Source organism: Protopterus annectens, chromosome 6.part0 (genome assembly GCF_019279795.1).
Source record: "Protopterus annectens isolate FY-2018-M chromosome 6.part0, PAN1.0, whole genome shotgun sequence".
Lineage (NCBI taxonomy): Eukaryota > Metazoa > Chordata > Ceratodontiformes > Protopteridae > Protopterus > Protopterus annectens.
The window spans coordinates 610345042-610362181 of NC_056737.1; the positions used below are offsets into that span (position 1 = coordinate 610345042).

General features: G+C 37.7%; 1 protein-coding gene across 1 annotated transcript in view; it reads right to left on the reverse strand.

Annotated features, from left to right (window-relative positions):
- POLE2 (DNA polymerase epsilon 2, accessory subunit) overlaps positions 1 to 17140 on the reverse strand; it is a gene marked incomplete in the record, with an annotated part of 1055700 nt that overhangs the window by 557127 nt on the left and 481433 nt on the right. The window contains 1 exon segment of the mRNA XM_044074281.1: positions 9383 to 9428. Coding sequence (XP_043930216.1) covers positions 9383 to 9428 — 46 coding nt within the window.

Sequence of the window (17140 nt, forward strand, 5' to 3'; positions counted from 1 at the left end):
ATTTATTTATTTATTTACATTTGTTGACCAGGAGTGTCCGACTGGACGTAGGTCCATTTTCAGTGGAGGCCCGGGGAGAAAAGCTCCACAGCTAAAATATACAGACAGTAGTTACATTGGATTTACACAGCAATTAACAATTTGATCAACATAGCAATTAACAATTACAAACATAGTTACAGATGAAGAACATAGTACATCAGTAGACAACTAGATTCTTTATCATCTGCGAAGTACATAACAGACATTAATAATTGTTGCAATAAGAAGTTCCTGTTGTATAATAAGTAGTTAGGCTTATGAGCATCCGAGCTTGCTATAATCAAGGTAGTTAGTGGGGTGGAAAGAAAGGTAGTGGGTGGATGGGGTGGGTGATATTAGAGGGGGAGTTGCAAGGGCATAGCCAGCATGTTTTAGGTGTGATTTTAGTAAAGTTTTAAAGTGGCCGCATGATGGTACGGAGGTAATTGTGGGTGGAAGGGAGTTCCATAATTTGGCTATGGCACAAGAGAATAGTGCTTCTCCAGCAGAGTTACTGGGTTTAGTGACCTGTAACTGATTTTTGTTGCTGGATCTTAGTGGTCTGGTGGGTGCAATAAGGTTGGAGTAGATTCTGGAGGGATGGGACTTTTAGTGGATGGTTTACTAGTTTGTGGGCGAGTGTAAGTTGATACCATTGAAGGAGGTGAGGGAGTTCAAGCCAGCCCAGTTCAGCAACTTAGAATTTTATGAAAGCAAGTGAGAGACAGTGGTGACTATGGTAGGATGCCCCTGTGGCGAATCTGGCAATTTTGTTGTAGCAGGTCTCAAGCTTGTTTAAATCGCATTGCCTTAGGTTGGTATATATTGGAGAGGCATACAGTAGGGTGGAGATAAGGTGTGAATTTGCTACTGAAATCTTTGCTGCTTTGGTGAGAAGTTGCTTATTTCGCTCCTAGTTTTTTGTGGACTTTTTTTATGATCATGGATATGTAAATGTCAAATTTTAGTTTATTGTCTATTTCCACTCCTAGCAATTTGGTGTGTTCTGTTGGGTGTATAGTAGTGTCTTTTGCTGTGATGTTAAGGTGAGAGTTATTTTGAGTATGTTTGGTGGGTTGGAAGATGAGTAGTTTAGTTTTGCTTGGGTTGAGTATTAATTGGGCATTGGACATGTACAGTGCAAACAGATATACTTTACGAGACATTTGGAAAGAATTGAACATGTGAATTTGATAAAGAAAGGTTTTCAGGATGGTTATTCAGTGGAATATCTGGGACAAAAAAAAATAAGTACTTATATAAATTGCAAGAGGAGCTCCAACAGTGACAGAAGAGGATACAAAATAAAATAATGGTAGATTTGTAGTACTAATGGGCTACTGGCAAAGGAGGAGGATTACACTGGCATATATTTATATTCCACCTAAAACTGGTATAATGGAGATTAAGAAAATTCTGGGAGAGATAAATCAGCCTTCAGGAGGGAATATTACTTTTAGATAGAGACTGGAATTTTATTTGCAACAGTGAAGATGTATCTCAGAGGCCCAGAAGGGAAAATATAACAAAGGAGGGTAGATTTTTGAAGAAATTTATAGGTTCATAGGATATTAGGCTACTGGCCTGGAGGCCCTTATAAGCTTAGCCAAGAATTTTGTCCATGTCCCCACAAAGTCAGCATTAAAATATTTGGCATGGAAGATGTGAATTCAGTAGTAGTAGGAGTTTGGGGTGAATTTAACTGTTATTCCCCAAGATACAAAAACTGGTCTAGACTAGACAGAAAATATATTTCCAGGAACATGTGCATTTAATTGAAAGTTTTGATACACATCTAATAACCATTACAGATCACATGTCAATAATAACTAAAATAAAAATACAGAGTAAAGAAATAAAAATGACATACTGGTGCTTTCTCACCTATCTATTGAAAAGAGAGGAATTTAAGGAATGGGTAGTGGAAATTATTCAGGAGTTATTAGAGAAGACAGAAATTTCTTCTGAAAATATAGCTAGGGAGTGGGATAAAATTAAAATAGGGTGGAAATAAAAGAAAGAGATATGGTTCAGAAGTAACAGGAATTATTTAGAGGGACTAGCAAAGGCTAAAGTATTGCAGAATAGGGGGGAATTCTACAGAACAAGAAGAAGAGCAACTGCAAAATGCTAAACAGAAAAATAATGGATTACCTTGATAAGTAGATCCATAAGTTTAGTAAGATTGCTGTTAAGCAACTGTTTTTTGATAACTCCAGAGCACAAAAACTTTTAGGACAATTTCTCAGGCAACAAAGTAAAAAGGGTTGCCGCCAAGCTTAGGGAGCCTTATAACAAGGAAAATAGCACAATAGCCTGTAGAGGTAGTAGAAATATTTCAAAAATTTTATGAAAGCCTGTACAAGACAGAGAAATGTGGAAAGCAAGAAAAGGTACATATGGAAATGATTATGGAAGAATTAAATATGCCAACGTTATAGGTAGATGAGGCTCAACTACAACAGGTAGGATTGAAGGAGATCAGATAAAAAATGATGATGCATAACCAATCTACAGGAAGGTCCTCAGGAATAGATGGTCTTCCTGTTGAGGTTTGGAAGCTAGGAAAGAAAAAACTGATAAAATAATGTTAAACAAACCCTTCCAGATCTTTAAAAGGAGGAGAAACACCAACATCCTGGAAGAAAGTGGTGGTGGCTGTAATGCCTATAAAGAGCAAAGACCTATCAGATCCAGCTTCATACAGGCCCTTCTCAATCCTAAACCATGATTATAAAGTGTTTATGTAAATAATGGCTGAAAGAATGGCAACGGTGATGCCAAAATTGATAGATATGGTTCAATGTGGTTTTGTGGATTGGAGACAAGCATTTGACAACATTAACAGAACACTGATGATCCAGACAGAAGCAGAATGTAAGAAAATACTACTGTTGTTGATAGGTCTTGATGCAGAGAAAGCACTTGACAGAGTAAGCCGGGAGTTTATTAGCAGGACAATGGATTCCCTAATAAAATTATAAGGTTGATTAGGAGGACATATGAGGGATCAGAGGCAAAGAGGAACTGACCAGGGCTGTCCTCTTTCCCCTTTCCTATTTACATTACATTTAGACCCACAAGCAAAGAAAATAAGGGACTCAGGAATTCAAGGATATAATTGCTATGGTAGTCAATAAAAGCTGGCTCTATTTGCAGATATTATTTTATAACTGATAATACCAGAAAAGGACATTTCAGTGTGGTGAAACATTTTGAGAGTTTCAAATTTTTTTGGGATACAAAATTAATGAAGCTAAAACAAAGGTAACAGCTGTAAATTATGTACCCACACACAAATTTGATCAGACATATCCATATATATGAGGACATGATAAAATGAAGTACTTAGGAGTATGGATTAAAAGGATTCTGGTGTGGCAGCTAAGGATATGTGGGAAGATACTAAACAAAAGATAATACAAAAACTGAGACATTGGGAGCTCTGCTTTATGGATGAGGCTAGCAAGACACAAGCAGTTAAATATTTTTAGTCCCTTTAGCTTTTATACACAGGTCAGGCATATTTTTATCAACCACTGAAGGAGTTGTGGATAGCAATTAATAAAGAGCTGAAGGATTTTATCTGTGAGGGTAAGATGGCAAGAGCCAAATGGAATAAGTTGATTCTTCCAATAGAAATAGGTGGTCTGAAATTACCCAATTTGAAGGGGTATTTCAGAGCTACAGTTAAGACTCCTATACATAGCACAAGCAGAAACCTAGAATACAAAGTGGAAAGGGAGGAGGACAAAACGGGGGAAGCTCAAGAAACAAAGAGAATGATTTTGGATGCAGATCCTTAAGGAGAATAACAATAACCATACCAAATAGTATATTCATAAACAGCAGAAAGTATTCTAAGAACTAAGCGAACACAGGAATGCAGAAAGGAGATTCTGTTGATAGGGATGATTGCAATTAGGGATACAGATAATAGGCAAGAAGGGGGTGAAATTTATTGTATAAAACTGTCAAAAGAACAAGGTATTGGAAACAAATAATAACAGAGGAAAGGGTACTAGAATGGGAAGAGGCCAAGAATTTATTTGGACTGCAAGCTAGAGATTGCCCTCCCTATCAAGAATTGATGGAGTATATTCAAAGAGAAAGAAATAGGAGGATCCCAAGTGAAAGTTTAGCACTGGTAGAGTTTTTAGTAGAATCTAGAACAGAAGCTGCTTTTAAAAATGGAATAATTAGTACAGCATATAAAATATTCCATGATAACTATAGGAATCAATTATGGGAGGTTAGAAAACCAATTCACAATGAAACAATGGAAGGATATATGTATGTCTCCCAAATATGCTACAAAGTCTAGAAGATTTTGGATCTGTGCTTGAAAGTGTTTAATTAGGTATTTGTATACCTCAAGTAGACTCCAAATAATTTTTCCTCAGATAGCAAAAGTTGGAGGTGTGATGGGGAAGAAAAAGATAATTGGGAACATATTTTCTGGGAGTGTAATGACTTAGCAGACTTGAGAAATTCATTGCAGCCTACTCTATTGGAAATACTAGGTCAGCAAATTGATATGACTAAGCAAATGATTTTTTGAGCTATGATGCAGAATTAGAATTGCCTAAGCATAGTAAGGACTTGCCTAGTCCAATTATGGTGGCTGCCAAAAAAGCAATTGTTTATTTATTTTATTTATTTATTTCAATTTGATGACCGGGGAAGTCCACTGGGCCTAAAAAGAGCCCATTTTCAGTGGAGGCCCGTGGAGAAAAGCTCCAGTAACAATGACAAACATATTAGCATATACATATACAAAGCAAAGAAGGCATACAGCTTTATGCAGCATTGTACAGTAAAAACTTTCTACATTCTACAGTAATAAAATCTAGCAACTGTACAATCTAAGAGTCATTAATAGTGAATTAGATCTGAAATTTTACATTCCACAATAATAGTAGTAAAAATCAAGCAACAGAGCAGTCTAAGGGTCATTAACAGTGAATTACATTTGAGGATGAGACATTGTTGGAAATAAACTATTAACATTTGGAGGTTAAAGAGGAGTAGGAAGGCAAATGATGTGAGAGCAGAGATGATGAGTTAGAAGGTGGGTTTTGATATAGGAGGGCATTCCCACTTTGAAGATAGGTGGGAATGGAGGAAGGGTTTAAAGTTAGAGTGGTTATGAGCATTTCTCAGGGAGGGATGAAGAGAGTTCCATAATTTAGCTAAGGAGCAGGATAGCAGAGAGAGTCCAGGTGGCCATAAAGGTTTGTAGATTTGAGCAGGTTCTAATTTTCTGACCTAAGTGAGCAATTAGGAATATAGGGGGTTTAGGAGGTGGAGAGAGAGGGACAGGAGGATGGGTTAAATATGAGCTTATGGGCAGTGGTGAATTTAAGGAGGCTCAAATAGTTGGGAAGCTCGAGCCATTGCAGTGAGTGGAGGGAGATGCATCGATGGGATGAGTTCCTAGAGATGGTGGCAAACTTGCAGATTTTACTGTAGCAGGCTTCTAATTTACTTTGAAGGGCGAGCTGAAGATTCAAGAACAGAGGAGCGCCATACATTAGGGAGGGGAGAAGGTATGTGGAGGTGAGTGTCTTTCTGGTGGAGGGATTGAGATAATGGTTATGCCTATATAGGAGTCCTAATTTTTGGTGTTTTTTTTATGTTAGTTTGGATGTGAATATGGAATTTTAGATGTTATTCAATAATGACGCCGAGCAGTTTGGTGTGAGGGACAATTTCAATGTGGGTATTATTCTGGCTTATGATCTTGAAGGAGTTTTTATCAATGAAGGAGTGTTTAGATGGGGGAAAATCATTAATTTGGTTTTACTGGCATTAAAGGCTAGGTGGTTGTTTTGCAACCAGGCTTCAGTATTTGAGAAAGCTGACTGGGTTATCTGCAGAAGGTCAGAAGGGGTGTCAGCTGAGCAGATGACTGTTGAATCATCTGCATACTGGATTAGTGTAGAATTGGAGATGGAGTGGTGAAAGTTATTGATGAATATATTGAAAAGTAAGGGTCCAAGGACAGAACTCTGGGGTACCCCAGTAAGGGTGTATAGAATGGAAGAGGTGGAATGATTCCATTTAACAGCTTGTTGTCTTTTGGAGAGGTAGCTGGTGAGCCAAGTTATGATGGAAGGGGAGAGACTGAAGGAGGAGAGCTGTGATAGGAGTATAGGGTGGGAGATAGTATTGAAGGCTTTGGAAAGGTCTATAAACAGGGTTGATACGATTTTGCCAGAGTCACAAGCATGGTTAGTGGACTCAAAAAGGAGAGGAGTGCAGTGATGGTACTGCGGCTAGGACAGAATCCATGTTGTGTGGGGGTTAGGAGTTGTTTTGTGTTAGATAAGGCATCAATTGTGAGTGAATACATTTTTCTAGGACGTTTGAGAGTGGAAATACAAAATGAAAATGCTGTAAAAACCAAACAGTCCCGAGACAGCAACCAGTCCAGAAGCCAGCAACCAGTCCAAGAGTGGGGAAAGTATGGCAATAGGACGGAAATTAGTGATGTCAGTGTTTTTACTGCCTTTATGGAGTGGGATAATGAACGCTTGTCTCCAAAGTGAGAGAACATAAGATTTTTGGATGGACCTATTTATTATGATGGAGAGAGGGAAGGCTAAGCTATTAGCACATAGTTTGAGGAAGGATGCAGGTAAATTATCTGGTGTGTTGGAACATGGTTTCAGTTGGAAGAGTTTATTTTTATTATGTTTGTGGACACAGGGTTGAGGCTGAAGAAAAAGGTATGTGTTTTGAAATCAGAGGAGAAGGTATTGGGGGGGAGATACTGCAGGAGAGCTGGGGAAGCTGGCAGTAAGTTTGGCTATACAGTCCACAAAGAAGGTGTTAAACAGAGAGGCTATTTCTTGGTCAGAGCAGTTAGGACTTGGGCATGGGTTGTCTTTACTGCTGGGGTGAAGAAGGGAGGATATTCCAGAATTTTCTAGGGTTGTTAGTATATTCAGATTTAAGTTTACAGTAGCATGTTTTGTGGTCTCTGGTTATTAGTTTTTTTATGGAGTTGCGGAGTTGTTTAAATTCTAGTAGGGTATTAGGTTGCTTATTTCTTTGGTATTGTTTCCACGTTTAGTCTCTTAGGAGCATGACCTATTTAGTTTCCTTAGATAGCGAAGGAGAAGTTATAGCTTAACTTTAACTCTTTTGGTCCTGAGAGAAGCAAGGTTATTGAGTAGGTACAGAAAAGTTTCATTAAAGTAGTTGATGGCATTGTCAAGGGGCAGAGCTCTTAAAGGTGTCCAGTCAGTTAGTTTTAGGCAGTCTGAAAATGGTTGTGGGTTGAAGACTGACAGGTTTCGGGTTTGAATGTAGTGATGTTATTTATGATGGGGGGAGGGGTACCGGTCAGTAAAGGCTGGTTGATGGTCACGGAGGGGGTCAGGAAGGAGTCCTGAATTTCAGAGTAGATTTGGATGAGACACTAAGATCTAGTCAATGATGGAGCCGGAGGAATTGGAAATCAAAGTCTAAACCAATTGTATCAAAAGTAGTGAATATAGTAACAGAGATAAAACAACTGGAAATTGGAACTTTCGAAAAGGGTCGGAGCAAATAAAGTAGAAAAAAATGAAAATTGTGGGAACAATACATATAGACGAGGAATGAGGTTTAAAAGAAGGCAGGATTATGTAATGTCTGATTGATAGTGATGTATAATGTTTGCAACTAAAATGATGTCAACATGGTTTGTTGCCTACGTCACAAGTGATAATTTAATAAAGATGTTTCTTGTTTAAAAAAAATATTGAAAAAAAAGAGCCGAGAGGCATCATTTAGTCAAGTTTCCAGATATCTAGTAATCATTCAAGGTGACCAATATGAAATAATTCACAATTTTGAGTGAAAAACCATCACAGACCACAAAATGCTTTACTAAGGCTATACCCACAGACAGGCAAGTAATGACCGACTAGATGCTGTAGCAACAAACCATAGGTATAAAAAATACTCAAACTTAGTATCACAAGATAGACAGTATAAAAAAATCAAACTGTATTGCTCTACAGATGTGGTTCATGGCAAAGCACCTTTGAAAACTGCAAGAGGATCACAGAAACGGATGAGAGTATCCAAAAGTAACAGCAGCAAACTTCAAGAACTCAAAACTGAGATCTGACCCAAATGGAGCAGGATTCGCTTTGCAAAGGTTACTAACAAAATGGAAGTGGAATTATAATAACCGGCAATCTCAAAATACAAGTGCATATTAAGCCACACTGAAAGGTCTTTATGATGTCAGGATGTACAGGAAGGATGTTACAACCATTAGAACATAATCCTCCTCCTTTACAGCTACATGTTGATCAAGTATCTAAAATGCTGTAAAAGTCCATAGTCAAAAACATCATGAAAATACTCTAGAGGCATAAGATCATGAGAGTACACACAATACAAAGTGCACAGGATTCGGACAAAAACTAGCTAACCACAGCATACACAACCTGAGAATTTAGAACCAAAACTTGCATGTACTAAAGTATAATAAACTGGATGGACTGCAAACAACTGCAGGATGCTGTGCTTTACCACAAAGGGAAACCACTATTAACAAACGGCATAACTTCAGAAGGAATGTAAGGAAAAAGTGTGCAGCACAAAGGTTAAAGAACTGGAACTATACACAATGAAATGGCCACTACAAATACGATTACACATTTCCAGATAGAATACACTCGGCTTACTAGTGTAAATGCATGACATCCAATGATTATCTGGGTTTGAACAGCAAGTCTGGTGTTTGCTGGGGAGATGAAATGACACAGGCATGCTGACTGCTCTTGGGGAGGGGAGGGATGAGACGCTGCAAAACAAATTCCCGAAAGAGAATGGTGTCATACCAGCCATCTTTGTGAGCAACTGTATGGACAGCACATCAAAGGAAGCATAACTGCAAGCCTCACCCCTTACCCACAGATAGCGCACAGTCATGTTTCGTGCACGTGGAACAATGGGCGAGAGATAAGACTCATCACAAAACACTGGCATCCAAATTATTATGGGACGTAATAGCAGTTTTAAATGACAACAGGCTACTAAGTTGGTGGTGAGGTGTTATCTATCAACCTGGTCAGTCCACTGCCAATTAAAAGAAAATTGTGATGCACAAAAATGATGAAAACACTTCTAAACTAGGAAAGAAGATTTAAAACAAACCAAGTCAGGTCATACAGGTCTGATGGTGCAGGAGAAATGAAGATCAAATAAACATTCTTCTATCTATACTTTCAGGTCTATTCATACTATACACAATTAAACAGTACTTTAAAAAAATCAAAATTAAATGCATCAAGAATGTCAGAAAGAGAGACATCTTAACGTTTAATGCAAACTGCATTACTATACACAAGTATATTACCTTCTGCCAGTACAAAGCACGACTCTGTGTAAAGTCCACTGTGAAACTGGTACAATGTAGTTAAGGAGGTAGATCACGTATATACTCAAGTATGTCACTCTCCTATTTATAGATAAATGCATGAATTCTTGCATGGACCCTTTACACATTTCACTAATATACAATCCAGCTAATGACTGCATTCTAAGCAGTTTAAACTGTCAAAGTGCATTATGCAGATTTAACAATGGCAACTTTTTATAACAATTAAGTGAATGAAGATGATGTAGCACTTTCTGGAGAGTATACTTCCATTAGGCGTATATACATTGATCACCAAGGTCTTGATCACATAAATCCAAGTAAAAGGTAACGTACACTGGAAGATTAACCACAGCAGAGGGTAGGGGTTCTATTAGCAGTGGCAGCAGCCAAGGACACAAACACCTGCATAAATAAACTGTAACACTGCCTGTGAATATTCGCTCACTCTGTGATACATTCCTTTATCCATTTCAGGATCAAAGGAGAGCCAGAGACCATCAGAGGATGCAAACAGTGACATTAATGTTTGAAAGGATGCCAGTCTTTCACATGATACACACACTTGCTTATGTGTAGTTTGGAGAACTGCTAATTCACTTAACAATACAGTCACTGGGATGTGGAAGAAAGCATGACCATGAAAATTCCCATATCCTGAATAATTTTTGCAAGCTTCAGAGTGAACTGGAAAGGGGGCTTCAGACACTGCTGGGTTTCTTTCAGACCTTCGGTGCTTTCAAACTGTTTGGACCAGATTGCCAACTCTTTAAACACCTGCAGGTTCTGTGCATGTTTTTTTATTTTTATATACAGAAGACAGAACTTTAAAATGCTTACTGGTCAACTTACAGAAATTTTTGTACACACAATGTAGTATGCAGCAGTAGTGAAGCAGGCTTTCTGTTAGCTTGGATCCACAACAGCCATGAATATTCAATGGACAACAAATGACTACCTTTTTCTGCAAGAACAGTCACAGCTGGTGGAGTAGCAGGCTTTCTAAACATAAGCTACTTTAACTCCCATGCAGTACAAACAAGTGGTAGTTACCAAAGTTATTTTCTGAAGTTTAATAAAGTTAGGGTTTTGGAACAGTAAAAAAAAAAAAAAACTGGCACAACTGGTTTTCTATTTTATTTTAATTGTTTCCTGACCAGTAAGTCTTAACTCAGCCACATACTAGGTTCTTGTTTTTTAGTAGTAAACAATGGAATAAAATTAATAAACTTGAAAGGAGTACTATACCATTCCTCTTACTGAAGAGGAATCCACATATGATGGCTTCCATATTCAGAATGACTACACCAAGTCCTTCATTATATCTTCTGAAGAGTTTGTAAGGTTAATATACTGCTGTTAGCATTTACTTCAGGGTCTTATGGAAGAACAGTGATGGCAGGGAAATTTGAAAGTCTTTTTAAGCAATGAGATGAAAATGTGCTCATGTTCATAGGTACTTTCTAATATATTGATCTTGGAGGATCTTAGGAAGCCTAGCTTACATGGCCATGGCAGTTTTTAGCCCACCATATTTTGTATACAAATAACCAAGAGGTGAGTCAAACAAGGATATTGTGGGAAATATATATGTTTACCCTCTCCATGAAGGATAGAGGGTACTAATCCAGAGTTGAATTTGCAGTTACTCACCCATTCCATCCAAATTACTTTGAATAGAGTAACAGAAGTACTCTGCTTTATGTGCTGTGGAAGATAGTTCCATAAATGTGGTATTAACTCTGATACAAAAGTTTTAAATTCTTGTGTTGCTGTATTCATTACATGCCATAACAATGTTTCAAATGTATTAACACATCACACTACATTTTGTTAATAGCTTTATAATGTCTGTGCCATCTGTATGTGATTGTTACAGTTTTAAGCCACGAAGGCCTGAGTCATGGCTGAAAAGGGTCTTTGACCAACACAGCCACCATGTCAACAAAAATAAAAAAGAGAGAGACCACTAATCTGTGTGTAGAAGACTAAATAGGTTACAGAATCATTTTTGCTGTTGGGAGTACAATAAGCTACAACATGCGAACAGAAGACTTCGAGCCAAAGCAAGAGACCTTAACCAAAATGTCCTTAACGCAAGTTTATTAACATACAATAAGACAGCGTTTTCGCTACTCTAACGAGGTAGCTTCATCAGAGGTTATAAAAAGCGCGAAAAAAGCGCTCTTTTAAACTCCACACAATCAGTGCAATTACATCACTTCCTACAAGTGTTTTTATAAGAAAGTCATTTAGTACATTAAGTAACAGTTCAATACAAAATACTGGCCAAGCTAAATCGTTACAGTCAATACACCCAATACGCCACTCATTTCAAACAGTTAATTAAAAAATCTGAATATACAGATAAGCCTACAATAAGGCACTTATAAACCCTAATTTAAAAATTATTAGACTCAATGTCTAATCTCAATGGGAGGAAATAATTGCATATTCAAAGAGGCTAAACATTACTCACCCCAGGTTTAACAACTATATGCTTATGTAACATCCCCCACTTAAAAAATGTACAAAGTAACACATAAAAACAAGTATAGCATCCAAGTGAAAATATAAAATTACAGAAAACATTTCTACACTCAGTTCTGGTCAACTAATTAGTTAAGCACATTCCGCTCTCTCAGTTTTAAACCATAAAATCAACAAAAATATGTGTGTATAAATTAAGAAAATATGTATAAGTAAAAAACTCTAAAATTACTATACATAAATCATTGACAAACAAATAACATTTATTAACTTATAACAATTGAGGACCTTCCTCTGAGTGTCAATCTCAAGTCAGATTTTACATTGAAAGTGACTTGAATAAAAAGCATTACGTCTATAAGCTATCACCTCATATAGGATTTAAGTTTTAAAAAGGAGGCTATATTACAACTTTCGTTAAGGCCTGGTAAGTTAAAGGCATCCAATTTCAGCTGCCATAATAGCTCACGAATTTCCAATAAAATTGAAATAGGGCCCCCTCTTATAGGCACTGGTAAGTGGTCAATACCCATAAACACAAACGCGTGCCCTGGGTAGGAATCAATATGCTTGGCCAATGCATTTTCACTCTTATTATTCTTAATAGCATAACAATGCTGATAAATCCGATCTTTGAATCTTCTATCTGTCTTACCGGCATAGAAGACAGAACAACATGTACAAAATGCAACATAAATAATGGATTTAGTGTCACAATTAAATCTGTGGCCAATGTGATATTTCCTATCTGATATAGAAAATGTGCTACCCGTTTTAATATGGGTACAAAAATTACACGTCCCACATGCAAAAGACCCCATTGTTCTAGTGCAAGAATGACCTGATGAACTACTTTGTAGCAAATCTTTGATGTTTCTCCCTCTCCTAAAAACAGTGTTAGGTTTCTCACCCAGCTTATTAGATACAAAAGCATTAGTAGAGACAAAATACCAATTCTTAATCAGGATACTTTGAATGGCGTTAGAATTCAAATTAAATGTCGTAATGAAACTGCATGGGTACTCATTTGGTAAAGGGACAACTGTTGGTGTAGGAGAGTCCACAAAGGGAGAGTTCGCTATGATGTCAGAAGTTGGCTTTGAGCAGATATCAAATGAGGGTAACGCAGAAAGAAGTGGTTTATAAAAACCACAGTTTCTCTTCGTCACCACTTCATTGAGTAAATCCTCTACCAAACGCTGTGGGTAACCGCGGTTGGTGAAAGGTTCTTTCAGTACTTCACCCTCATGTAAAAAGTCATTCAAATCACTACACATTCTAACTGCCCTCACTAATTGACCTTTCACTATAGCTTTTTTGTGTTTGAAAGGATGTGAGCTCGTGTAGTGGAGGAAAGAATTCACATAGGTGTCCTTTCTGAAAATGACAGATTTAAATGAACCAGGTGAAGCTACCCTTGATAACTTAACATCAAGGTAGTTAATCACATCCGTATCAAAATGGTAGGTAAATTTCAGAAAGGATGTCGTTGAATTCAAATAATTGACAAATGAATGTGCTAGGGTAGAATCACCTTTAAAAAGGATAAAGACGTCGTCTAAAAAACGTGTGTAGAAAACAAGCTTTTCCTTCCACTCAGTGTTGTTAAAGACAAAATGCCTTTCCCAATAGGCCATGAATAAATTAGCCACAGCCGCACCGCAAGGAGAGCCCATGGCCACCCCCTTGTTTCTGGATATAAATATCTCTTTCAAACATGAAAAAGTTAGAGGACAGAATAATGTCCAGTAGTTCAGTGGCATTATTAATGTCATTTTTAGGGGCCCCAAGCTCTTTTAAGAGGAGTTCAACCCATTCTAACGCTTCCTGGTGTGGAATGGATGTATACAAATCCACCACATTGATGGTAAGAAAATTAGTAGTTTCTTCTAACGTTATGTCATTCAAGTTAGTTAAGAATGACCAGGAATCTTTGCAAATGCTGGGAATAAGTTCCACATACTTAACAAGCAAAGAATCAATATATTTAGAGCATGGGTAAGAAATGGATGACCTACCATCAATAAGGGCTCTCATTGGTGGGTCCCCAAGGTTCTTGTGAACCTTGGGTATCCCAAACATGACAGGGGTCTTGGGGTACAAAATGTCAATATATTTCAAGGTGTCTACATCTATTCTTCCACTAATAAAAAGGTCCCTAAAATAACCTCTGATTCTGTTAGTACAAACATTCATTTCATTAACCAAAGAAATTTCATATGCTGTAGAATCTAATACCCTGTGCATTCTCTCAACATAATCCGTTTGTTCAAAGATGGCTAAACCGCCACCTTTGTCTGGCTTAATAATTCTAACGGCTGATGCACGCAATTTGTTAAGAGCTACCAACTGTTCTTTAGAAATGTTAAACTGGTTAGGCGTAATAGTGGAAACTTTAGCCATATGTCTAATATCCAGTTCACATGCACACTCAAACATTTTTAATGCCACATGCAAAGGCGGGTTAAAAACACTTGGAAGCTTCAGTTTAGAGGTAGTAGACCTTGTTGAATCATTGAACAAAAGTTTCAAATTAAGTTTTCTAACGTAACATTTCAGGTCCAATAAAACCCTAGCAACATCACATTTCCTCGATGGAACAAAAGTATTCCCCAAAGCTAAAAGCTCCACTAATTCAGGTTCCAAGGAAAGGGAAGAGAAATTGTAAATCGTGAAGTCACCCCTTTTATTTAAAATAATATTCGGGGTACCTTTATTAAAATTACATGAATTAACACTCAATGATTCCAGTTCCTGTTCCCCCTCCGACGTGTTTGGTTGTTCCTGTTCCCTAAAAAAGCATTGTCTGTATTTTGGTCACAATTAGGGACTATACTATGGTTAGGGGCAGGTGTGTCATTATATCCACCATTCTTTTCCTGTCTATTTCTATTGCTTCTCCTTAGGGGTTGGTCACCCCCAGAATTAGTGTTGTGTCCTGGAATATCACCAGAACCTACAGTATCTTCAACATCAGTGGACTCTAATGAACCATCCCCCCTTGAAATCTGAACATTACTACACAATTTAGGGAAGGCCTTGTCATTAGAATAGGCAAGTCTATCCCTATATAATTTCTTAGATTTGTTTGTTTTAAGTTTGACCATGTATGTATCAATGCTCGAAAAAATACGAGCGTGGTCAAACTTAAATTGTAAGAAAGCACCATCTATTTTAATTTCTTCGTCCAATGAACAAACATCTTTAGTTAAATCATCAATGCAAATGGAATAATGTTTCACAAGCAGTTCTATCAATTGTAAACCCTGTATTTGAAACAGTGCCTTTAAATCCGACAAAAAACCTTTACTATTAATCAAATTCGAGGGAACAAAGCCATTCCTTAAACCTTTAGGAATGATACCCTCATTTAAACATTGCTTGAAGTAAGCAACTTCAAGCTGCAATTTCCGTAATTTAAAAGTTTTAGAGTCCAAAAGTTTTAATTTGTCTGACAAGGACGCTGAACAGTTATTTGAAACAACGTTGTTCTGCACCGACGAGGCATCATTTAAAGGTTTAGTAAACAGCATAAAGTCACCTGTATTCTGTATCCATTCGGATATGGATGCTGCGCCAATAAGTGCATTCTCTCGCCCATTCGTAGCGTTTTGCGTGTTTGCCTGAAGATTAGAAGCCTCAGTCACAGAGGCATTTGTTATAGAAGCAGCCGTTCTCAACGGTTGCACTGCTGGTATAGAACCTTGTGTATCAGCAAGTACTCTGCTAGCACCAACTCGGTTAGCAATGGTGTCCGAGTGACCAGGAGCACGTAGTAAATAGGATCCTTCTAAGGCAGTGAAGCGCTCATTCAGTGCTTCAATCCTTTGAGTTAGCGTGAGCAGCAAGTTAGGTACATCCACATCATCAGGTTTAGACGACCTGAATATGATAGGGCTGGCAGGACTCTCCATAGGCTCAGAAGCCGTAAAAGCAGTACAGCAAAAAACGAAAGAATCCACAAACAAGCGAACAGAAGACTTCGAGCCAAAGCAAGGGACCTTAACCAAAATGTCCTTAACGCAGGTGAAGCTACCTCGTTAGAGTAGCGAAAACGCTGTCTTATTGTATGTTAATAAACTTGCGTTAAGGACATTTTGGTTAAGGTCTCTTGCTTTGGCTCGAAGTCTTCTGTTCGCTTGTTTGTGGATTCTTTCGTTATAAGCTACAACATAGTTAAACTTATTCAAAAACATTATATGCATTGTTCTGTCTGTCTTATATATATTATGTTCAAAATACAGACAGCTAAGGAATGCACAGCTGTCTCTATGGCTTTCTCCAGGACTGCAACCTGTTACATACTGCACAGTAACATCCAATTAACTAAAAACATTCATGGCTAATTGCTCTGGAAAGTCTTGTATTTTTAAGAAGCTGTGTCATCCAACGGTAGCCAATAGGAAAAGGCTGGAGAAAATTATTTTTCATCCCCAAAGAAAACACTAATGGCAAAAGGAAACAAATGAAGTTGCATTACTAAAATCACATTATACTTTTCTTCCAATTAGGAAGATAAACGGAGCTGTGTTGTCATATCTTTAAGCCTCTGCTTTTCATTCACTAATTTAATTTTAGCCAAGCGTAAGTCCATATGTATAAACATTTATCTTAATGGTGCAACAGATTGTTGACAGATAATTTATGACAAGAACAAGTGCAGATATATGGAGGCATTGCAGACATATGGTTTGTGAAATATTCAAGCACTAGCAAGGGGTCTATTTCAAAACATCAACAGTTACATTATCGAATCCGACTTCATCGAACCCACTTCATCGAATCTTCATTATATCAAAGTCCTGGAACAACATAAACGAACCCCAGGAAAGGAACCACTCGACCACCAGGACTAAATATACCAAATCCGAGACTGCACTACAGTGGAGGAAGGGCAAGGTTCACCCTGGTGGCTAAGTGGTTCCTTTCCTTGGGTTAGTTTTTGTTGTTCTGGGAGTTCGATATAATGAAGATTCGACAAAGTGGGTTCGATGAAGTCGGATTCGATAATGTGAGTATTCAATAAAGTGAAGGGGATGCCTAACATACCCACATACAAGTATTAATAAGGAACATTATTTTCATTTGTATATTTATTAGTCAAGCAAGGGAACAGATGACTGGATGTTTATGGAAAGAGGCCTCTGGTGAAGGTAAGGCTGGAGACGAAACAGAAAACATTTAAAGTTTGAAAATGAGAAGAGGTAAGATTTTGCCTATTTTATTTTTATATTCTCTTGAATCAGG